This window comes from Myripristis murdjan, chromosome 18 (assembly GCF_902150065.1).
Source record: "Myripristis murdjan chromosome 18, fMyrMur1.1, whole genome shotgun sequence".
Taxonomy (NCBI): Eukaryota; Metazoa; Chordata; class Actinopteri; order Holocentriformes; family Holocentridae; genus Myripristis; species Myripristis murdjan.
Window position 1 is genome coordinate 19610638 of NC_043997.1, and position 24241 is coordinate 19634878.

Here is a 24241-nt window from a genome sequence, read left to right on the forward strand (position 1 = left end):
TGGTCTCTTCTAAAAAAAAACATTCTGAAAATGTATGTTGATCCTTTGCTATAATACAATAAACCAGTCTCAGTGATACACAGTGAAATGCTACTGCCAGTTAACCGGCTCTTTCCCCCCTCCTGTCGCGAGGCCTACAGCTTCTTTCACTTCCGGGATGCTGTAGAAGGTCACGGGGTCGGGGCTGAGTCCAAACGAGCCCCATGATTGGTGGAAAGCTACGATGTTGGAGGGCCCTCTTTGACTCTCCCCAGAGTCACTGGTGTCAATGTTGGTTATTAAATGCGAGCTGGGGTTGCTGACGTTGCTGTAGGTTACCGTGGCGACGTGATCCAGGATGCCTGAGTTGGTATTGGCTACAGAGGCAGGGTTGAGGACGATTGGATTGCCGTTGCTGCTTGGAGTTCCAGCTGCACCAGAGGAGGGAAAGACTGCACTTGGAGCCTGGGGCTGGAGCAGACTGTTACCCGGGGTGGGAGTGCAGTTGGCGGGGAGGCTGAGGGCCAAACGGTGGGTGAGGAGCTGGTGCTGGAAGCGCCTGTCGCTCCAGTCCTCCTGAGGCTGCCGGTGGATCTTCATGTGAGCATTACGGGACTTGATCTTATAAAACATTCTGCCAAAGAGAGGAAGAGAAGGAGAAAGAGAGAGTGAAAACAGTGAGGGGGAGAGAGAAACACAGAGAGAAAATGAGCCAAGTTGGCAGAGGAAGAACCCGAGGAGGACGGGAATGAGTAGAGCACTTAGAAATGCAAACCATCTGTTGGCTTGCCCTGAAGTCAAACACATAAAAAAGTTGTGCAGGAGATGCCTCTCGTATGACTGGTCCCACTCACTTGCCACACAGCTTGCAGGGGAAGAAGCTGGCCAATGGGGTCACAGGAACCGCCTCTTCCAGTCCAAACTGTCTGTTCATTGGCTGAGGGACAGACACCACCTATAAGAACAGGACCAATTGTAATCTGAGCGACATCCTGACCCGCATTCCACATAAAATAACCATGTTATCCATTTAGTAAACTGCACAAGAGCAGAGACATGCATGCTCTACTGTTTTCTGTTCCTTTGAATTTCATTCATTTTATTCTGTTCTATTATTTGAGCCCTTATATCTGTCACAGACCATGATACATGACACAGCAGTGTGTGTGTGTTTGCACTGCATAATGATGCTGGGTTTGACTGGGTTTGGAATGCTGACTGATGATACCACAAGAGACACAGAGAGCATCATGGGAATAAACAAATCACTGAGAACAGGCAGAGAGAGAGAAACAGACAGAGAGAGAGAGCCATAGACAGAGGAAGTGAAAAGAAGAGATGAGCAGATGAGGAAACAGGAAGTCATAGAGGCTGATAGGCACAGCGTGACACCCATGGGATAACAGTGGCCTAAAGAACAGAGGAGCCCGTGATCAGAGGGTTGCTGGTTCCAATCCCTGGAGAACAAGAGAAGGGAAAAACAACACAGGACTAAACCATTTCCCCTGTTGCTTCCTCCCTAAAAAGCTACCACTGAAGGGCCCTTGAGCAAGGCACTCTCCCACTGCTCCCTCCAGTAACTTCTTACACTTGTTTGCGGCTCCGTCGCTGCATCCCTGTCCTCCTCCTCCTCCTCTGTCTGTTTCTTCTGCTTGTCCAGCAGCTTCTTACTCAGGTAGTAAAACTCAATGCACTGACACACTGTTTTAGTCCTCACCTGGAACACACACACACACACACACACACAAACACACACATATACACATACTGAGCAACTAGAATCAATACTGACATTATTTCAGCCATATCAGCAAATATTTGCGAACGTTATGTAATATTTTTGTAATGTTAACCATGACCTTTTCCTAACCTTAACCAACTAGTTTTGCTGGCTAATGAAGCAAACAAAAGCGGTTAGAGTAGCTAATGAACTACCATTATGTAGCATTCCTGAATGTGCAAACATGAAGAGTCACATGGCACTGATGCAGGCTCCACCACATTGGCTTTAAGTCTAAATTTTGATATGATATGGTATTCAGCAGAAACATAAAATGGAAACATTTTATTCTGGCGACTGGATTGATTACTTGCTTGATTATGTTGCTTTCAAGGTCTAATGAAATTAAATTGTGAACTGACTTGAGCTCATTTTTGTCTCTCTTCTTCTTGATTGCACATTCAAAAATCAAGCTGGATATTTAGCATTTTTCCTTTTGCACTTCACCTTCTTCCCCAACAAATGGAAAATCAAGATCACTCAGAAGCCTCATGAAGCCTCATCATCTTCGTCTAGTCAGTCAGTTTTTACCTGCTGTTGATCCTTTGAGCTGAGTATATTGACGTGAAGTACATAGTGTGTATTTTTAATTTCATGACTTAGCTTTACCTTTGCGAACAGATGTGTGTCTGCATATAATGAATGGCTAAAATACTTAAAAACCCACAGGGAAGGTGAGTTTGAGACCTCTATAATAAGAATGAGAAAAGGATGAATCATGTATGAATAGGTTTTACCATTTTCTGTATGAGTGAGAAGTCTTTTCCGTAAGTCACCAGGCTTGCAGTGAAAAGATTCCTCTCACTGTCCGTCCACACGTCACTACCTAAAGAGGGATAGTGGGAAAGAGGACCGTGACAAATACCAAGAGAAAGTGGGAAAGAGAAAGGACAAAGAAAGAGAGACACAGTGAGAGTTTGGAGAGTGAGAAACAGAAAAAGAAACAGAAAATAAGAGAAAAGACAATCAAGATTCTTTGATTAAATTAGGAGGAAGAATTGATTTGATTGGAGGGACACAAAGTTCTCAAAGCATTGTTGGTTTGATATCCTATACTGTTCAAGTGTCCCTGACCGAGGATAAGTGTGTAGCTGTAAATGTGAGGCTGCTTCAAGAATGGGTTTTGAATCCATGCCAAATATACAGTGATAGAAAGCAACAGGCAGTGTGCCTTGTAAAACGTCCCCGGGGTTGGAACCATCTCATAAATATAAACCATCCATCTCCACACATGGAGACCGGCAGCCACAGACATATTTAGCTTCCCAGCGAGAGCGGGTCATGTCAACAGCATCTACTAAATGAGACAGAAAATGTGACACGCTTCCTCACCTGCTCACGAAAAACAGCACCTTAGAGACAGGTTTTTTTTTTTTTTTTTTTTTTGCAGAGACAATAAATGAAGCATTTGAACTGGAATAAATATGGAAAAAGCTACAATGGCTTGCTGAAATGCCAAATTATGCAATTACTCTTGTGAAATTTGTAATGACCTGTAACACATTTCTGTCAGTCACAACAATGAGTGAGAGAAACAGGAGAGGATGAGTTAAAGACCTCTGTCATACTGAATTAAATTAATTTTTATGCTTTAAAAATGTGAGAGGTAGAGTTAGAGGGACAGAAAACATTATGTACTTGCACCCGTATCTGTCTAAAATTGCTGTTTTAGGGTTAGATTACATAGTTTGCCCCAGGGTACATGCGCGCACACACATACACTTTAAGGTCTGCGTTCAGGTTGAGTTCTGCAGGGTTACACCCACTGAGTAGTATGCAGAACAATGAGTACTCTGTACTCCTGGCTGACTTACACAGTCACCAACAAGACAACAAGAACAACAGAGACGGAGCCAGAATGGGATGGCATGTGATGAAATGGCATGAGTTTGGGGGTTTCCACAGTGTCTATAATTGTAGGCACAGTGGGAATGACTTCCGCTTTATTGACTCAAAGTTTAATATGTATCCACCCTCCTGCAGAGAAATACTGAGGAAAGCCACTTCCTTCACTGTTTCTTTCCCTCCCTCTCCTCCTGATTCTTTTCCCCCTTGTTAAATGTGACCAGGAGAAGAGGACGTGCTGCCAGGCAGCTTTAAATCTGATCACTCACCTAAAACTGGCTAAACAGAGAACAGGAGCTGTCAGATCCTGTCTTGACAAGGTTAAAAATCAGGTAGTATAGTTTGTCGATGCTGTGTAATTACCCGCCGAGGTTGGGTTTCGTTTGGCTTCAGTTCAAAAGCATGAGCAGTGGGTTTGCTCCATGCCACTGAAAGCACAGCCAGGTGATTAAAAGGGCAAGATTAAGAGATTAAACTCGGGTTTCAACGGCGACACTGCCGAGTACACGCTAAAGAACCTGAGTGTTTCTATCCCTATCAATCTTGTCCGTCCCCGCTGCTGTGCCAGGAGGAATGCTTGAACCTTTTCAACTTCACGCTCTTGGTCTATAGGTGCATCTCAAAAAAATCGAATATTATGGAAAAGTAAATTATTTCTGTAATTTAATTCAAAAAGTGAAATTTTCATGTATTCTTGATTCATTACGCATAAAGGGAAATATTTCAAGCCTTTTTCTTATGGCTTACAGTTCATGAAAATCAAAAATCCAGTATCTCAAAATATTATAATATTACATAAGACCAATCAAAAAAGGATTTATAATGCATAAATGTCGACCTTCTGAAAAGCATATTCATTTATGCACTCAACACTTGGTCGGGACTCCTCTTGCATCAATGACTGCATCAGTGCCGCATGGCATGGAGGCGATCAGCCTGTGGCTCTGCTGGGGTGTTATTGAGGCCCAGACTGCTTTGATAGCGGCCTTCAGCTCGTCTGCACTGTAACAGTTCAGTGTCCCTCCCTCAAGGAGCTTCCAAAAGATTTGAGGTTAAACAAGCAGTGCAGCAGGGTTGTTCGTGCTCCGGTTTATTATTTATTTTAGTTGCAGAATTTTTGGCGATTTTCCTAAAAAATAGCCCTGACATAGAGCCCTTCAGTGTGTGCAGAAACTATCTGTACATCTTAGTCAAGAATTCAGAACAGATCCCTCGGCTAATAAAGAAGATACACAAGTTTTCTTAAGCTTTTGCCAGATTTGACCATCCTCTGATTTGTATTAGATTCCAGTTAAAAAGGACGTGAAATATTTAGGAGTGGTTTTAACAAATTTTATATACAGTGTGTCTGTGGAGTGTGATTTAGTGGATTACTGTTCTTCTTCACCTATCCCATTGCTAACCGGAGCTGCAGCACTCTGACATATGGACATATGGAAACATATGGACACGTAACATGTGATTGTCTGCTGGCAGCTGACAGAAACCAGCCAGCTGCAGCAGGGAGTCGTGTCAGTGTCAGAGGCAAAATACTCGGCAGCCAAACAATGTGTGTCACTTCAACTACACTCACGCCAAAGAGTCGTATGAAAGTCATTTGAAAACACATGTTTTTTTTTTAACAGGCAGAGAGGTTGAGGTGAAAGATCAAAGGTTACCAGAGTAGTGGTAGTCTTCTGTTGGTGAGCACTGTGAGAACAGCAGCATCTCCAGTGTAGCCTGAGAGAGAGGAGAGACGAGGAGGGAGGAGGGAGGGAGGGAAATACATGGGGGAGAGATGACAGCTGAGGCATGCAATGGTTATGGAGAGAAACAACTGACTATGAATGAAAAAGACAGAAAGAAAGAAAGAAAAAAGACAGAAAGAAGGAAAGAAAGAAAGAAAGAAAGACAGAAAAAGACCGAATGACTGACTGAGAGGCTGAGTAGGTGAGTGGATAAAGAAATGACAAAAATAAACAGTTGAATGAATAAAGGGATATAAAAGGATGAGTGAATGAATGTATGCATGTCTGAATGATTGACACCCACCCCCCAACTCCTTACCATTGTATCTCCTTGACAGTAGTGCAGACAGTGCAGAGCCAGCTCTTTGTTACTGCCCCCTCCTGGCAGGCAGCTGGAACTGCACAATGACAACAGCTTCTCCACTGGGCCCACACACACACACACACACACACACACACACACACACACACACAGAATTTTAAACATATATAATGCTTTGATCAGATTAAAACTTTCTCATCATATTAATCCTTCATCCCTCATAAAAAAAATCCTTCCTTCCCACCTTTTATTTTAGGTCCTATATCTCTGTCATACAGGATTATTCTAGGCACACAAAATATTTAATCCATCCACTGGTAAGTTGCTGTTGCTTTGACATTTTTGCCTCTATTGGTTGCTTGCAACATTATTGGCCCAGGTATTAAAGCACATGCTGCTACCATATCTACAATACTGTAGATGCTGCAGACAGCTAAGTGTCTGAAATGTGTCTATGAATGCAGTTTTAAGGAGAATCAGTAACAACAAGTGAAAGCAGGGCTTCATTTGGCACCATTCCAGGAAAAGTTTTTGATCACCAAGGCTCTCCTGTCTTGTAATGGTCCTTTTACCTTGGGCTTGTGAGTTGCAGTTCTCCTCCAGTTGCTCCCATGGTTTCCATAGCAATTGCTCCCTGGGAGATTCCTCCTCTGGCAACCACGCCCCTGCCTCCCCCCACTCTGGGAAGCAGGGAGGAAGCTCTGCCTGGAAGTCCTGACCCACGTTGATACACCTGGAGGCAGGAATGGGCAGTGGAAAAAAACATGTTGAGGAGTGAAAGATGATGAAGCGATGACGACTGGTACAGAAGTACAGACAGAAAGGAGAGAGAGTGAAGAGAAATGATGTGAGGTAATGGTAAAGAAAAACAAAGACAGACACAGTAAATCTGTCAATCTAACAAAAGTCAGAAAAGCAAGGATTTTTTCTTGCCAATCGCAACCGCTGCAGCCCTGTGTTAGCACAGTGAAGACACTGTATCCTTAATCTTCCATTTTTTATCTTTTGCTATCAACACATGATTTAATTTGAGTAGTTACAGTAGTAGTATTTAATTTCTTATGGTCTTCTTAGCTTCAGCATTTTACTCACGGTGATACACCACACTCCTCCTCCCCTTCTCTTCTTGCCTCTGTTTCCTCTCTATGATGGAGTGATGATAGGGAGGAGTGGAGCCCTGCACCCTTGCGGGCTGGGTTGAGCATGGGTCGGGGAGTGTAGTGGCCCCTCCTCTTACCCCTGCTGGTGTGAAGGCTGCTGGGAAAGGGAGTTCCAGTGTAGACTGGAAGGGCTCCTTGCTGTGTGAACATTACAAAAAGACATTTTTACAAAGTCTCTCTCCACTTAATATATAGTCAAAAGCAAGTATTGTGTCTTTTTAAAATGTTAGTATGGGTATAGTGGTAGAGTCATTGTGTTTATATGTTGCTTAACACAAGAGAATCAAAAGCTGTTCTTTTGCCACACATTCTCATTTCATAAGTATAAATCCATATTGGAGAAAAGTCACTGAGTCCTTATCTTTCTTTCAAGCCATAAAAAATTTTGGAAATGAGTTTGTGAAAATGGAAGTCATGGTCCTAAACCACGGTGGATTGAATTATGTTCCTTAAATTTCCCCTGAAGTAGCTTGAAATTTAGAAGAAAAGTATTTGTCCCTTATTGAGCAAAAAAGTCACATACATATCCTGTATCTGCCAGTTGCAGTGTTGCATTGAAACTGCATCACACTTACATTGAGTGAGTTGAAAAGGATAATTGTGCTGCCAGATTAAGTTGTGGACCTGATTTTGTGTGTTTTTTGAGTGGGGAATGATGATTCTGGAGTCTGGAGGAGATAATGTTTGGCTGACAATAAGGTAGGAAAAAAAAAACAACCAAAATAACTTATGTGCTGAAGAGATGTGTCCTAGAGTGCAAGTTTACTCAAGTTGATTCCCATGATTTAAAAAAAAAAAAAAAAGTAAAGGAAGCTTGTGTCTAAAATATGTGGTGCAACCTGGATCAACCACCATGTATGCAAAATGTCTCTGTCATTGTCTGTCAGCTGGACCAATTACAGTCTTAAACTGGTGTTCTACCTTTAGATGTGATTGGCTGAGCGGTCCATTCTTCACTTCCTGGGAGACCTTATAAGGAGCTAGCTTTTCCCCTGCGTCAGAATGTGGACTGGAGAGGTGAGATGGATGAGGGGGAGGATGATGGGAAGGACGGATAGATGGACTACTGGAGTGACTGACGGGTCTGGATGGAAGGGCGGATGAATGATGGGATGAGGAGGTGAGGAACGATGACTCTGCAGTCTGAAGGATGTTATGTTGGGCTGAGAATAAGAAAAAAAAATTGGGGAAGACAAAGTAAAAGAAAACAAATTGTTAGCCTGAACAGAGGCCGACGACATGCTCAGGTGACTCCTGATAATAAAATACTGACATTGGGGGAAGAGACAATGTAATGTTTCACCAGTGTGGCATTGTCACTGATCGGTAGTGTGTATATCCTTGAGCATTATGTCTGTGTGTATTTTGCTCTCTTTACATTATCTGGGTCAGTTCACAGAGAACTACACCACAAATACACACTTTTGCTAACTTGAACTTGATTCAGAATCTGGCACTTTCCAGGTACATAGATTATACAACCATCTCATTAAAAAAAAAAAAAAAAAAAAAAGTTACAAAACAGAAAATACAGGGGAAAAAAATTGTATGTCTTGGCCTCTCTAGAACCTGATGATCTCACGGCATACAAATAAAGTCAGTTACTTATCTGCAGAAACAGGAAGGTCGGGTGTTACATCACAGCAGGACAGAGGCTGTGTGTTATATGATTGGAGTGCAGCTGAAAATGACACTTATTTCAGCTGACATTTAATTCAGTTTATGATCTACTATCCTGTGTATGATTAGCTGTGAGGCATGGCCGTGGGGTAAAAAAGCATGTCAGTTTCGGTTCATTTGTGTCAGTTACACACTTGGAAAACTTCTGTCTTATCTTTTATCTCTGTTTTATTGCAATAATACCTCTGTTTGTTTAGGAATATGATTGTTATGGTTTCATATTTTAAGATGATGTATGCATTTGTCATGTAGGTCCAAGTGGCTGACACAGGCTTGTGGCTAAAACAATTCAAAGCGAGCACACATAAATTGTTTTACCTGTGATGTTGTTATATTCGCTACAATGGGAGGGTCTGCTGCTGGAGTCGGCTGACGCCTGCGGAAAGCAGTGGGACAGCAGCGGAAACTTCCATAACATCCCAGGGGGGTGGACGGAGGGCAGAGACTGGAGACGAGAGGGGAAAAACTGGAGCGCGTCAAGTGATTCTCCCCCCTTCAAAGCAGAATGTCCATTTCCCCCGAATGCACCAGAGGACTCCATTTTGGTGGGAGAGAGGGAGGGCGGGGGCAGAGGTGTGGGCGGAGGACTGAGAACTGAGGACATGAGGTGTGATGGAGGGGGAGGAGAGAGGAGAGGGTGGAGAGAGGGATGAGTGGGCGGAGATGAGGAGGGAGGGAGGTAGGAGTCTGACATCGAATCGAAAGCACAGCTGCGCCTTGACTTGACTGATCCAGGGCTTTCTCTTTTTCCAGCCTCAATGTCCCATTTTCGTCCAAGGGAATCCCCACCTGGAATCGCGTGGAATCCCCTCTTCCGATGGGAGAAAAAAGCCTCGGAGAACGAGTCCAGTTTCTGAGTGTATGTCCCGCTGTTGACGCCTGCAGGTGATCTCTGCAGGTGGCACCCGGTGGCAAAAGCGTGGGAGTCCGCCCCGCCCCTGCACCTGGCCTCCCGAGGGTCTGTGCTCTGGCCGGTGGGAGACAGGCTCGCCCACGTCCCAGTCTCCAACTCTGCTGGTGGAAGCATTTCCTCGCCTGAGCTCCTGCTGGATCCAAAATCCTCTTCCCCGGCCAGGTAGCTATCACTCACTGCAGAATAACCATCTGTCCTACAGTCATCCACACTGCTGTCACTAAAGCTAACTGCAGCACCTTGACTGTAGACAGCATTTTGTTTGTTTAAGTGGCTGATATTAGCCTCCCTATAGTAAACTGTATCATTTTTGGCTTCACAGTTAGGCTGCACATAGGCATTGTGATTTTCTTGAACTCTAGCATTGCAGCCGCCTACAGCAAAACTGCTAACACCGTCCCTTCCATCCTCACGACCACAGTTCCTGGTGTAAAACACATCATGTGTGTTACCGTAGCCATTGCCTTTACCATAAACATCATCCGCTGTGCTTTCACAACTCTCGCCGTCATCCCACACCTCTTCCTTTATATTAGTACTGTACCATGTGTTAGCAAAATGACCCCCTGACCCGCTTTCTCCACCAAGATGGCCTCCTAAGCTACCATCTCCATCCAGACCGCCTCTACCACCCCCACCACTCTCCCTCCTTCCCACTGAGGATGTGCTTGATGTTGGGAATGGCGTTGTGCATTGTTCCCCTCGGCCTCCATACTGCTCCAGGATATCCAGGGGAGGCTGGGAGGACGGGTATCCCACTTCCGGGCTTTGGAGGCTGGACACGCTGCGGTGGAGAGATGGGCGGTGGGGATGGTGGTGGAGGTTGGGGAAGGTGTGGGTGGATGAATGGTCTTCCATGATGAGTTTGTGTCTTTGGCTAAAGATCCTGCAAGTAAGAATAAATGGGATTGAATCGTAAAAGTCATAAAGGCTTAATTTGATTTCAGGATCATTTTTAGTAAATTTGCAAATTGTGTGTCCATGATTTGTCTGGTATCAACTGCTCTTAAAATAATACATCAAACATGTAAAGCATGAAAGTTGGATGACAGCTTATTAATTCTAATAGGTCTGGAGTGTAGTATGAAAAAAATGCATGTACACTGGCATGTTGCCAATATCAAGATGAGGGTGCATCGAAATGAAAATGCGGTGTATTGCTTTAAACCAACTTTTTAAAAACTTTTTATCATAAGAGGTCCATGCTGCATTATATAATATAATATAATTGCCTGATCTGCATGCAAAAATATCACAACTGTTAAATATTTTCTAAGTCATCAGCAGTGCATATGAAAGTCTTCTTTCTGTCTGCCTTCCTTTCTTTCTTTGTCTTTCTTGCAACCACATTCTCTTGTAAATAGGACAATGAATGACTCACAGCTATAACGAAAGGAAGAAGACAGAGATGAAGCGATGATTATATACATTTTGATTTTTTTTTTTTTTACCAGCCTCTGCTGCCTGAGTTTCTTTTCACATGCGCTTGTCCTCTGTTGTTCAGCTTTTCTGGTTGTTCTCTTTATTCCCTTCATCGTTCTTTCTTGTTGTTGCTCCTACTCTCTCCGTTGTCTTGAGAGGTTGTCTATTTATTTCCCCCTTTCAGATTGTCAGCGTCTCTTAAAGTCCCTCCTTTCTCTCTCTCTCTCTCTCTCTCTCTCTCTCTCTCTCTCTCTCTCTCTCTCTGATGTTTATTTGAACAGAAGTTCTCTAACTTACACACCTACCCTTGAAGCGTCCACTTACACACTCAAGCATACACAATGCCAATGCAAAGTGGACCCAGAATCACTGAAACACACATTTACACTCACTCACTCACTCATTTACTCTCTACCTAGCTGAAACATGCATGCCTAGGCACACTCTTCGATTTTCACACACACACACACACACACACACACACACACACACACACACACACACACACACACTCGCATACACACTTGCAGGTGTCAGAGGAGACCAGTGGGTGATGATGTTGTCTCTGCCTTTCGTCTTGGTAACCACATCCTGAGGAAACAAATGCTGACGGATCTCCCTCCTATAGCTATCTTTATCTCTCTGCCCCCCTCCTCCATCTCTCTGGCTCTCTTTCCGTCTCTGTGCCCTTCCGTATGTCTCGCTATCTCTCTCTCTCTCTCTCTCTCTCTCTCTCACCTCATACGCTTGTTCATTTTCTCCTTCTCTCTTGTCCTCTGCCTTTCTTTCTTTTGCTCTTCTGCCCTCTTGCCTCTTTCTGTCTCTGTGCATCAGCCCCCCTTCTTTTACTTTTCCATATCTCTCTCTCTCCTTTTCTGCCCTCCCTCTCCCCTCCTTACATTTGCTCTGTAGTGTCATTTATTTTCTCTGATATTTACACTGGGGGTGAGAGGACAAGAGAGACCGAAACAGGCCTCACATGTTTGTATTGAACTGTTTTTTTTTTTCAACTGCAAAGACATTGAAATGCTGCACCAAAAATGCAGCTGAACAAAGATACACGCATAGCAATTTTTAATGGTCTAAACTGCAGTTCAAACTGATTTTGTAGCATTAGGCTACATGACTGTTTTTCTTGATTGCTAAGAAATTGCCTCAGTTCCCAAAACTCTAAACATAAATGCAAAACTGCACACTCATCCTCACAAACTTCACACTTCCATGTAAAACTAAACCATCCACCAAAACCATGTAATCTTCCATTTAAACCAATCTTGGCCCTCAGACATCACACACAAGTCATCAAATACACACACACACACCACAGAATAGCCAGTACCTGAATGTGCAATGAATCATAGTTTATATGGCCCCCAGCCCCTTCCAGAAAAAGTAAATGCACTGTAAATATATGCAACTGACCAAGACCCTAGAGAACAGTAAAATACTGTAATTTCTACACACTTGCCAATATAAACTAAACAAACTACAAAACAACAACAGTTTGTACATAAGAAATCACATTTATTTTGTGTCAGCTTCCTGTCTGTGGGCTGGACCGGCCAGATTCTCATCAACATCACAGGCAGAGGGACAAGAGCTCCCTGAATGGCATCAGCTGCAAAATGCAAACGTAATAACGAAGAGATGAATCATCCTGAAAGAAACTCCTGTATGGTGTCTAGGAATGGAGAATATGCAGCGAGAAAGATGTTGCAGAATTTTGGGTTGCTGGAGGGAAGAGACACTGTCCAGATAACAAGACTGTGGCTGCTGTGGCTGTGCTGGCTCTCTCTGGGCTGCAGTACCTCGGTTCCAGTTGTGATGATTATTGAGGTCTTTTACGATGTAAAAAAAAAAAAAAAGTGGTTAAGCTGTTATAAGGTTAGGCCACATAACCTTGCATAACAATAGGGTACAGAAGACTAGTGTGTTATAGGTGTGTATATGTGAGTGTGTGTGTCCGTATGTGGGCGTTAGCGTAGATGTTTACCAGTGCAAGATTCTCCGGCTGAGTCAGCTGACAGGAAGTGAGAGAGAATGAAACAGGAAGGAAGACGGCAACAAACGACAAGGCTCAGGGAACCCTCTGAACACCCTGTTGCCCTCCCATCTACCCAGCCCTCACACACACACACACACACACACACACACACACACACACACACACATACCTACACCTCTGAGACATTCATGCTCTATTTCCGACTGTTGTGTTGGGCTATGTGTTAAACCTACATAGTATAACAGCTTCAGTGACATTTATCCCTCCTATGTACATAGACACAATCACCAACATGACCACAATTGCAGTAATGCTGTCACACACACACACAAACACACACACACACACACACACACACACACACACATGCACGCACACACATCTGCACTGGTAGTACTCAAGCTGTGGCTCTGCAGTGTCTCAGCAGGGGACCAGACTACGTAACATAACAACTCATTTGTGAATAATAAAGTGACTCGCAGGTAATGATTCAGCAGTTACACAGACAGACTAACACAGACACTATTGGTCATGAGTCAAAGTGTTTACGCATAAACCCTGCCAGTCAATATTCAGCTTCAGAACAGACACAACACCAAGTATACATTCCCAGCATTTGCTGCTGAATAGCTGTTGATACAGGGGCCTGTGCCAACAGTGTAAATCTGTTTAAATACACTTTAGCTCCAAAATGAAAGCTGAGACAATGTCTGTAGTCATTCATAGCTGCTATGAATATTGATTTTTGAAACAGATGTCAGTACCAGATGTGCTCAGCCTGCCAGATATGCTCAGGGTCCTGCATTTACAGATGGCATATTACATGTGTACAACTTATTTGGTAAAAGCAAGTTAAACTGTAAGTCATGATTGGCTAAAGTGCATTGAAAGTATTATTTCAGCTAAGCCGACTTTAATCTTCTAGATGCTCCATAGTGAAAAAAAAAAATCATCCAATTGGGCAGTTAGTGTTTGCAATCACATTTTTTAAATAGAAAATTCTATAGACTAGATAAATCAATTTAACATTCACTTAGAAGATGGACAAGGAAAACAATAGCAGCACATGCAGTCTGTTCACAACATGTGAATTGACAGCTGGTGTCATTTTCAGCAGCATGAAGTATAATGATGTGTTACAGCTTTGCTTGCATCAGCAAATATGTGCAAGTGACCAGACTGTTCAATACATCCATGAAACAGACAATACATAATATGAACTATTCTTACACCGTCCAACAGGAAAGCGGTGAAAACTGAGAAAAAATGCACTTTATTCAATATTGTTTCATGAATGAGTTCTACCATCTGGATGTGTTTTCCCTTGTGCATGTTCTAAATAACCGTTACATTGACATTTTTACTTTAAAAAAATGTGATTGTAAATGCAAACTGCCCGATCAAACAATTTCCTCCAAAACTTCATTTATTCAGTGCAGTTTTTTACTTTATAGCGTCTAAAGACACCCTCTGCACAAACACCTTCTAATGAATTACATAGAAAAACATCCCTAAAATATGAATAAAACAAGATATTCTCAACAATTCTCGTTTTTAATTTAGTGACAAACCACAATAACTTTTAGCATAGCAACTCAGAAAACAGGAAAACGATTGCACCATACACAAAATTAAATCTGATAAAGATGAGGTTTTGATGAAACCCAAAAACCGATTTCTCCAATTTAACAAAAACTGTATACATCCATCAACAATTCAGACGACATTGCATTGCCAGATTTCTTAGATGAATGCAACCACTCACAATTAGATGAAGTAGAGTCAGCTCAGTTGAACTGAAATTTCTGTTGAAGAAATTCAAAGGGCCATCACTTCACCTAAAAGCAATAATGCCTCTCGGCCTGATGACCTCCCAGGCGAGCTGAAATTCTATGCTCGTATTTACATGGAGTGCTCACTCAAGCCCACACTGATGGTGTCCTTCCTCCTACCCCAACTGAAGCGGTCAATGCAATGCCATATAAAAAGGGTGAGGACCCAGAAGAAGGCTCTTTTTGTCCTATTGGCTTATTAAACTATATAGACCTGGCTGACAGACTGAACTCCTTTTAGGTAAACTGAGGCATACTGATCAGACTGGTTTTATAGCAGACAGAAATAATTTTTTTTCAATCCTTTATGACAATTCGACATTGTGTACTCCACTGACAGACCGAGAAGTAGCCATTCTGTCACTCGATGCAGAAAAGCCGATCGACCAAATCGAATGGCTCGTTCTGATTGAAATTTTAAAACAGTTTAAATTTAGGGAAACTTTATCTTAGTAACAACCCTTACAATCCTAACAACCCTTGTGCAAAAATCCTCACAAATCAAACACTGTCCCCCGTTTCAATTTACATTATTTACATAGATGAGCAAGAAAAGGATGCCCCTTATCTCCCTTGATCTTTGCCTAAGCTATTCAACCGCTTGTTGATACTATCTGCTCAGACACTCGAAATCATGGTTATAATGCAGAAAAATCTAAAGAAAAATATATTCTTATACACTGATGATGTTCTGTTATATATCACTTAGCTTCAAGTTACTATCCCGAAGACACTTCAAAAAAATCAGTAAATATCTAATATCTAATAAAACATCTGCAAAAATGTGAGACTTTCAGAGGCTTCGGTCTTGACAGATGCCCCAGGCTCATCGTGCTCAGAAAAATTAATGCCTTATATATATGACACTTTACAATCAGTCCAGTCGAAAAATGGGAAGGAGAAATGTCCATCGAGGTCTCGGACGTTCTGTGGGAAAAAAGCTTGGTATCCATCGATGCTGTAAAATTTGCAAGCCACTGTTTAATCCAGTTTAAAATATCAAACCGTCTTCATTACTCTAAGCAGAGGTTACCCAGATTATATGCTGAAGTGTCCCCAACATGTGACAGATGCCTTCCTGCAGACGATACACCACTCCACAGCGTAGCTCTCTGTCCCAGAGTCAAGACCTACTGGATCAGTATTTTCAGATTAATATCTAAAATGCTTTCAATCCAGATAGAGCCAGAAGGACTCATTATTATTCTAGGAATATCTGATGATGCTATAAAATTAAGGACCACCCAACAATGTTTCCTATCCTGTAGTCTTATCGCAAAGAAGCTGCTTCTCATAAACTGGAAAAAGAAAGAAGAAAGAAGTCTGCACTGCAAAGCGACCGTACAAACACACTCCGTTTAGAAAGAATAAGGTAGATTCTCATGGACAAGGTTTGGTTGCCTCTCACTCTCACTCTTCTCACATCTGTGATCTAAAATTAGCATTCCCCACTTTACACCAACAAAGTAGTGAACTGACAGAAGGGTAGGGCTGCGAGGTAGCGTTACGATATTAGAGATGATAGATTAAGAGAAAATGTTTCATTTATTTTCCTTTTCTTTTGTATTTTGTTTTTTATTATATATCATATCTGTATTAATATTATTGTTATTGTTATTATATTTTCTTACATTTTATAGACTTAGTTATTACTTTTATTTCATATACATGTGTTCAGTGAAAAGAGCGTATTGTAATCTAACTGCATGCGTATTTGTATGGATATATAAGCTCATGTCCATTTATATATGGTAACATGAAAAACATTTAACACAGTTTTCCACTTTCACTAATCATCGCTCACAGCTTAACTAGCTTTTGACAAATCAAGTGTCAAGATATAGCAGGTCCAACCAAGAGTATCTGGAAACTAAATACTCTATATACTCGTGATATCAGTTATGAACAGTTTCCAAAACTGTTTTAATATTAATTTTTACCAAAGCTGTCATATGATATTGTGAAAATCTTGTGATTGTTTAGGTTGATGCTGAGTTTAACGGCCTCCTGCACATCGGTGTCGTTCACATGCTGGCGGGGTTAGTAAAATTTTATCATAAGACTTAGATAGGCTAAATCCTCACCTGTGTGCCTCATCTGTCAAATGTCCATGCACAATCATTCACATAAGAGACAAATTAACAATAAATTTGGTATTTCCAACATACAGATAGCAGTTAAAAAAGGAAAAAAGAGTGAAATCCAGGCACTCAAGTGAATTAATAGGTTTAAAAGGCCTTTAATTAATAGGGCTTAAACATTAAAACCACCGACATGTTTCGGCCATGCGGCCTTTCTCAATGATGCCAACATGCCAAACACCTTGAGAAAGGCCGCATGGCCGAAACATGTCGGTGGTTTTAATGTTTAAGCCCTATTAATTAAAGGCCTTTTAAACCTATTAATTCACTTGAGTGCCTGGATTTCACTCTTTTTTCCTTTTTCATTATTTTCCCCACATATTCCATGAGCACCAGTGAAGGGGATTCCAGTAGCGCTCTATCCTTTTTTCTTTTTCTTTTAATACAGATAGCAGTTGTTGTTTGTAAGGGGAGAAGAAGTGAATGACAGTGTGTGTGTGTGTGTGTGTGTGTGTGTGTGTGTGAATATGAACTCTGTGTGTGTGTACCTGTGTGTAGGTGGTCATGTTAATGCTGAGGTCACTACTACAGTGTGACTGCATCTCAGAAGTGGAAACCTCAGCATTACCATGCAGGATAGATAATGGTGTTACAGCTACAGTAACTCTATCTGACTCAATAACCTCATTATTAGCATATATGATAATTACAGTACCAATTATTGGGTCACACTTTTTTAACATTAAAATGATTAATATTTTGCGTTGTGCTATCTGAGATTATTCACACAGAAATGGTCTCTGCATCATGTCATACAATTATTTTCAAGTACAAAGGTGTAGTTGTGATGAAGAGTTTCAGCTGTTATAAAACCATGATGGCATGAAAGTAAAAAAAAAAAAAAAATAGAAATCGTTAAAGTTCTGGGTTATGTAATATTTCTGATTTCAAACAAATTGTGTATTTTAAGGTAAAATGATGTGGGGGTTTTTATTCCCCATGAATGACATTTAACAGAAATTTTTCAGAATGCATATAGCATGATTATATCAATAAAAAAACTGAATGTTTCGTCTTAGTGAACTAGTGAGGCCTCTTTTACCGAGGTGCTATTAAATAGAAACTGAACATCTGATGGGCTCCAAATCGAACGAATCAACCCAAGAAACTTCACACAATCTAAACTGATTTGAGAAAACCCTGCTGGATTTCTACCATACATACTCACACATTCTGCCAGTTTGTCTAATTGTGTGTTGCCTGTGTTCTGTGGCAGTATGTGTTCATGAGCGCAAAACCTGTGAAAATGAAAGGATAAAAAATGAGTGAATGAAAGGATGTGATCGGAGGGAAGAGGCGTGCGGAGGAGTGATTGTGGGGGAGTTTTCTAGTTTTCTCTCAAATTCACCCAAAAAAACTGAGGGAGCAGGGGAGGGGGAAAGAGACGAATGCTTCTGGACTTTTTCTCTCGTCTGTTTTCTCCGACCCATCTCTCTGTTTGTCTTGTCTTTCGTCCCTAAAGTAAAAAAGTGGTGACGGAGTGAATGGAGCAACTGAATGAACCAGAAATAAAACCACCAAATAGCTTCAGATCCCGACAGTGGAAGTGTAACGTTCTGCATCATGGAACAAAACAGGCCATGTCACTGCATTCGACCCCTCACTGAACCTGAGCTGTTACACCAGAGTTTAGCAATTGGCGTATATCTACCTAAATGTGAATATTTTGCTTTTGTGTGGCACAATATGATAAAATTAGATGTTTCACCTCTTATTTTGTTCACTACTGTCCATCCTGACACTGTAGGTGAATGTATAACGGATGGTGTGTGTAAGCATAACATCTTCTACAAAGCATGACCGATAAAAATATTTCGCTCAGCCGTAGATGTTGTTTCTTTAAAATCAGAATATTAACATCATCGAATTTCTCTGAGCATTTTGGATCGTTTCTCTGACCGCTTTGACTAAAGACAAATTTACCCATAAATACTGCTATGAAATGTGGCCCATATTGGAGAAGTTCTTATGTCAGAATCTTACCTGGAGCAAAAATGAACTGAAGTTGGTATTTTTATTTCTCAATGGTGTCACTTTTTTAATGTGGACTGAAGACTGAGGCCAGTAACAAGCTGATAGTAGGTCGTTTTGCTTCCGCTTTGCACTTAGTTGTATCATTTAAGGCATTTATAGATAACAAAGCAAAGGCGAATTTAAGATTACAGCCGACGCTGTGTGTGTGTGTGTGTGTGTGTGTGTGTGTGCGTGCGCGTGTGCGTGCAGCTTGGAATTTTGGCCAAGGAAATGCCTAGTAACCGGACAGAGCCGCTGCAAATTTAGTCATACACACACAAAGCTGATCATACATGCATAGACATCTGCAATGCTGCCGTCGTAAAGCTGGCTTGGATAAAACAATAAAAAATATACATAATCATTCAATCCAGACCACATGAAGGTCTTTAACAACCGCTTTTGTGAAAATTACTTAATAATGATCCAAGTCAGTCATTTGCTAAATCCTCTTTGTTGCATGATAGAGCGCACGGCATCCTGTTCCTGACTGTGCGTGTGCTTCTGCAGTGGGCATCAAGAGACTGTGAGTACTGCGCCCCCCAAACCTTTATATTACGCTGCTGGGTGACGTGCTCCATTTTAAATATCAGATGGCCCTCAATTGGTCTTTATATTCAAAGAAACAAGTTCTGATTATTGCATTTACTGCAGATCAGTGGAAAACCCTGATTGATTGTGAATAATTGTAATTTCAGGTCTGCTGTTGTTGAGCCTCACATCACCCACAAGTCAACTACAGAGTTGGGAGCAAAGCAAATCTGTCCAAATCTCAGATTAAATGGCTGTGCTTTTTTTTCTCGTGTGCTGTCCATGAGTTAGTTTGGCCAAAAGGTCAAAAAAACATTTTCTGTGAATAAGAGACAATATCATTCATCAGCAACAAAACAGGCAATATTCCAGACACGGACATGACCTTATGCATGCGCCATAACCTTATGCATTGCAATGTAATTTACTCCTAATTTATGAGAAAATACACCAACTCGCTGAAGGTCAATACACTGGATTTGGATTGTGTTTCTTATGCCGATCACACGACAAAACAAGTGACGCTGCACTAGCACCTTCTTTCAATGAAAACCAGTTTGCAACTGCAACGCGTTAGTGTGGGAAAATGCTATTTGGTGTGACTCTGACATATTAAGCTTTTAATTACAAATGCCAGAAAGCTGTTTTCCTCTGAATACTGTAATGTCTTTAATCCGTTCACACAAAGGCCCACAAGGGTCACATTACACAGAGAGCTGTGATCAGCGCGTTGCATCAAGAAGAATTATTTCCAAATCGATAATGAGGCGTTCAGCGTGAGATCACTGTTACTGAGTGTACATGGTCTCCTCTAATTCTGTAAACAACATTAAAGTTAACCAGAGGGCTAAAGTGAGGGCCGTGGCACTGAGTTTTGCATCTAAAATGGTAATAAAATATACATAATTATTTAAAGTGAAGCATTTAAGTATGAAGAATCATCACTCATTGCATAACTGACACAAGAACTTGGACGTTATTAAGTATAAATGTTTGTCTGATCACTGACTAACTTATTCCTCTGGTGCTTCGCTTCACTCCACTGCTCCACAAGCCACTGAAATTAACACATCCTAGCTCAAGATTTGGTATGCGATTACATGCAAACTGCAAGTAAATCCCCTCGCAATCTCATGACGTATGAGCTTTGAAGAATTGCATTCTTACATCGTTTAATACAACATTAAAAGCAGCCTTATCATTTGATTAACCTCAGATAAAAACACATCAATATCTGTGTATCAAAACTTTGAAGTTATTGTTGCACAGCACATCCTGATCATTTGGTGCATGAATGTGGGACATCACCTCGATGCGCTCTTTAATTATACATTCAAATATCGCCCTGACTTGCACGGTATAGACAAGATTTGCAAAACCTCTGAAAGCAGAAAATGGAGTTGTATAGGTATCTGTCATGGCTGCACTCGTAATATTTTATCGGCACAATGTTGCCGTCGTCTAATCGGAACCGTTTCCCAACAGGGATCGTCAAAGTTCCATTTTATTTTAACTAAGAGCGTTGTATTTTGGGGGATTTTTTTCCGAGGCTGCGCTCAGAGCCTGTGAACTTTTTTAATAAGTCAGATCTCACAGCTAGGCCTCATATTTGTTTGCTGTTGCCATTGTTCCAACTCGGTGTGCCGTTGAGGCCGCTAAGAAAAAAAACACCAAAAAAACATAATCAGAAGCTGACAGTCATTTTGCTGAGGAATGCTGCTCTCACAACCGTGACGTGTGAGGTTTCCAAGGCCGCTCGCTTCACTCCTGCACCAGCGATTTGGGCAAAGCGTTGTGGAACGCGCGCCAGAACACAATAAAACAGCTTCTTTCTTCCATACTAGATGCATTTCCTGTAACAAACTCGGCGGAGGAGGTTTTTCTTCAGGTTGTTTGCACATGATCATCCACCTGGAGTTCATACAGCACTGGGCCAATGGCGAGGCGTTAGAGTGCTGTTTTCCTCCAGATTCACTGAGAATATATTTCAGTGGTTCACATGATAACATTTCCATCTATATCCCCACAGATTATCGTGTGCATACTGCAGGGTGCTCCACTCAAACATTATACTGTTTTTTTAAACTCTACAGTCAGTTTGTGTTTGCACAGCTACAATTAATCATTTCCATACGGCAGTGATGCAATGACACCGGACAGTTGCAGATGACAATTATATAACTCACAAGCAGACAAAATATAAATAGGAAATAAATATGGAGGAAATATATAACCAGATATATAACAATTAAGTGTCCTGTTTGTCATACTGTTTTCAAATTTAGACTTGACACCAAGACAATAATTACACCTCTATATTTCTGATTTAAATAGCACACACACACAACACAAAGGTTTTTGAACTTTTCAAACCAAAGTTACTGTTTCAGCCACATTTTGCGACATCAGATGTCTCTGAGAACAACCTTGAAAACCAAAGCTGCAACACGGGATCTTCTAAATGTTGTGTTACGCTAACGTGGGCTAACCGGCGCCACAATTTTTACTTCCGTGGATTTATTGCTCTTCCACATAAAGAACATGGAAGCCCTATATAGAGTTACTTAAAGGGAGCCCATTTAAAAATGAGCAGTTTTGAAAAAAAAACTGCATTTCACGTGCCGTGTTCTTAACTCTCCTTTTCAACACAGAAAACACAATGTTGCTGAGCACAAATGTTCGTAAGTCGGGCCTTGGTCGGTGCAGAAGCTCATCTTTAAGTTGAAACACAAAAGCGGCTGTTGCCCTCATTCTGTCTCCAGATGTCAAAGGAGGTCACCACATTGAAAGAGGACAAAAATAGTCGCAACAACAATACTAACACACAAACATTGATTCATACCGCCATCACAGTTTAGCAAAGAAATTGCTTCTTTTCCTTAGAGTCAAAAATGTCTCAATGAATATGTCAAAATTGTCAAATAGTAATATGCTTTAATGCACCAGGCTTACTATATCATGGTATATTTCATCCGGTCCTTCCTGTGATAAAAGTTGAGAGCTTCACTGTGGAAGATCATGTTTAATGTAAACACTGACTTAGTGCAGATAGCAACACCAGAGTGTTACAAGTAATGTTGAGGCTGCCAGATCACTGTCAGTAGACAAACGCATGCCTTCACAGGACCTAGTCATATAAGCTACCATGCCATATACATATTCTTCCCCCTTATGAGTTACTGCACATTCAGCGGACACACACATCTCCATCTTTGTAACTTTTTTTTTTTATTTATCTAAATTTATTGAGCAAAATCTTTAAAGGCTTTTACATGGATTCACCTCAATAAAGGCTCCTTCATGACAAGAGCTGTTTTTTTTACCTTATATGTTTGAATGCAATAAAGCCACTTTATCACTTCAGTTGGTAAATGATAGTTTGAAAAATGGCTGGTGTGTGGTCATGAGTACATTTACATTTTGCAGGCTTTTATCCCTCGCAGAAGAACCTGAACCTTTGACCTTGGAGGTTCACGATTCAAAAGGTGTCACATGTCTCTTTTAGGAGGGTTTACTATGCTAATTATGTTTTACAGTTATGTTTGAGGGAGGCTGAGTGCCACGGTGAAAGTACGCGCCGCTGTCAGCCTGACCGTGCGCTGCTTCACCTCACAAGTTAGAAAGTGAATTAAAATACGTTCTTACCTTCAGGTTGGCATCATGAGGCAGATGTGGCGGTGGCAGTGTCATGTGTGTGTATGGTCTATCTGTGAGCATGTGAGACTGAGACAGAGGGAGGAGACACACACACGTACAGAGAGAGAGAGAGAGAGAGAGAGAGTGTCTTGGTTGGCCGCGGGCGGTCGGTTGCTGTCTTTCAGTCTTTGCGATCTCTCAATCTTTCACACACCTTGTCATAACACCTTTCAGTATGTGTGTATGTGTGTGTGTGTGTGTGTGTGTGTGTGTGCGCGCGCGTGTGTGTGTGTGACTGCGAGTGTGTTTGTACATGATCTTACAAGCCTCGTCATTGTGATCTTGGAAACAAGGCGACACAGACGGAGAGAAAAACACCACAGTGTGTGGCCTCAACCTCACACACACACACACACACACACACACACACACACACACACACACACGCACACGCACAAACATACTTTCAGTTTGAGTGTGCAACCTCTCTCCCCTCTTCCACCTCATTTTGTCTTTTGGTCTTTTTTGGTTGTTTTAATTCGAAATTGTTACATACATTTGCACATGGGTACGCACACCCACCCACACACACACACACACACACACACACACACAGTACATAATAGTCAACTTGTGATTCTGAGTTTAGTTGGTTTGAGTTTGGGCCTTCGCAGACTTACAGACACTCCAGGCTGAGAGAAGATTTTGAGACAGATTTTATTTAATGTAACGCAGGACACAGACGTTTCAGATGCATTCATGGTGCTCAAAGCGAACAGGACAGGCCGGCGCTGTTACCGGTGTGCACAAAAGCTTTAGGTCCAACTTGGCAGCTATCCACGTCTACACTCACACTGAAGCTTTCTCACGGTCGGATGGGAAATCAACAACGAGTTCAGCGACGGCATCATGGCCAATCTGAGAAGAGGCCCTCTGCATCTTTGAGGAGAAGGTTTTAATGAAACAGCAGCGTTGTGCTACAGAGCATCCTGTGCTGTGAGAGGCAGCGCAGCGGCACTCTGTCGTCACGGTGTCACCATGACAGTTGACGGCAGCAGCAGGATGACTTTGAGACAATAGCGGTGCATTCTGTGGCACTAATGATAGTGGTGGGTGGGGGGTAGAGGAGAGGGCTTGAAACTGATGGATCACAACTGTGGGTGGGGAAGGCGAATAAGTACCGCTGGGAAGAGCAGCCCTTGAGCAAGGCACCGAATGCCCAAGTACTCGGGGGGAAAAAAAGCACATTCAGTTG

The 24241-nt window shown here is 41.8% G+C and overlaps 1 protein-coding gene across 1 annotated transcript; it reads right to left on the bottom strand.

Annotated features, from left to right (window-relative positions):
* LOC115377096 (transcriptional-regulating factor 1-like) lies at positions 1-23062 on the bottom strand. Its single transcript, XM_030076978.1, has 11 exons — positions 22996-23062; positions 8812-10292; positions 7735-7976; positions 6746-6951; positions 6226-6386; positions 5651-5754; positions 5263-5323; positions 2497-2585; positions 1568-1696; positions 834-934; positions 1-613 (listed from the first exon to the last, which is right to left on the bottom strand). Exons 2-11 carry the CDS (start codon positions 10262-10264, stop codon positions 91-93), a joined length of 3069 nt encoding a protein of 1022 aa, XP_029932838.1. The 5' UTR covers positions 10265-10292; positions 22996-23062; the 3' UTR covers positions 1-90.
* Between the last annotated feature and the right edge of the window lie 1179 nt (positions 23063-24241).

Excerpts from the sequence above, each read along its gene's own strand:
- LOC115377096 (XM_030076978.1), bottom strand. The coding sequence starts at position 10,264 with ATGGAAGACCATTCATCCACCCACACCTTCCCCAACCTCCACCACCAT. Across the intron at positions 935-1,567 it reads CGACGGAGCCGCAAACAAGT|GTGGTGTCTGTCCCTCAGCC; the intron begins GTAAGAAGTTAC and ends CTGTTCTTATAG. Across the intron at positions 614-833 it reads CCCTGCAAGCTGTGTGGCAA|AATGTTTTATAAGATCAAGT; the intron begins GTGAGTGGGACC and ends TCTCTTTGGCAG.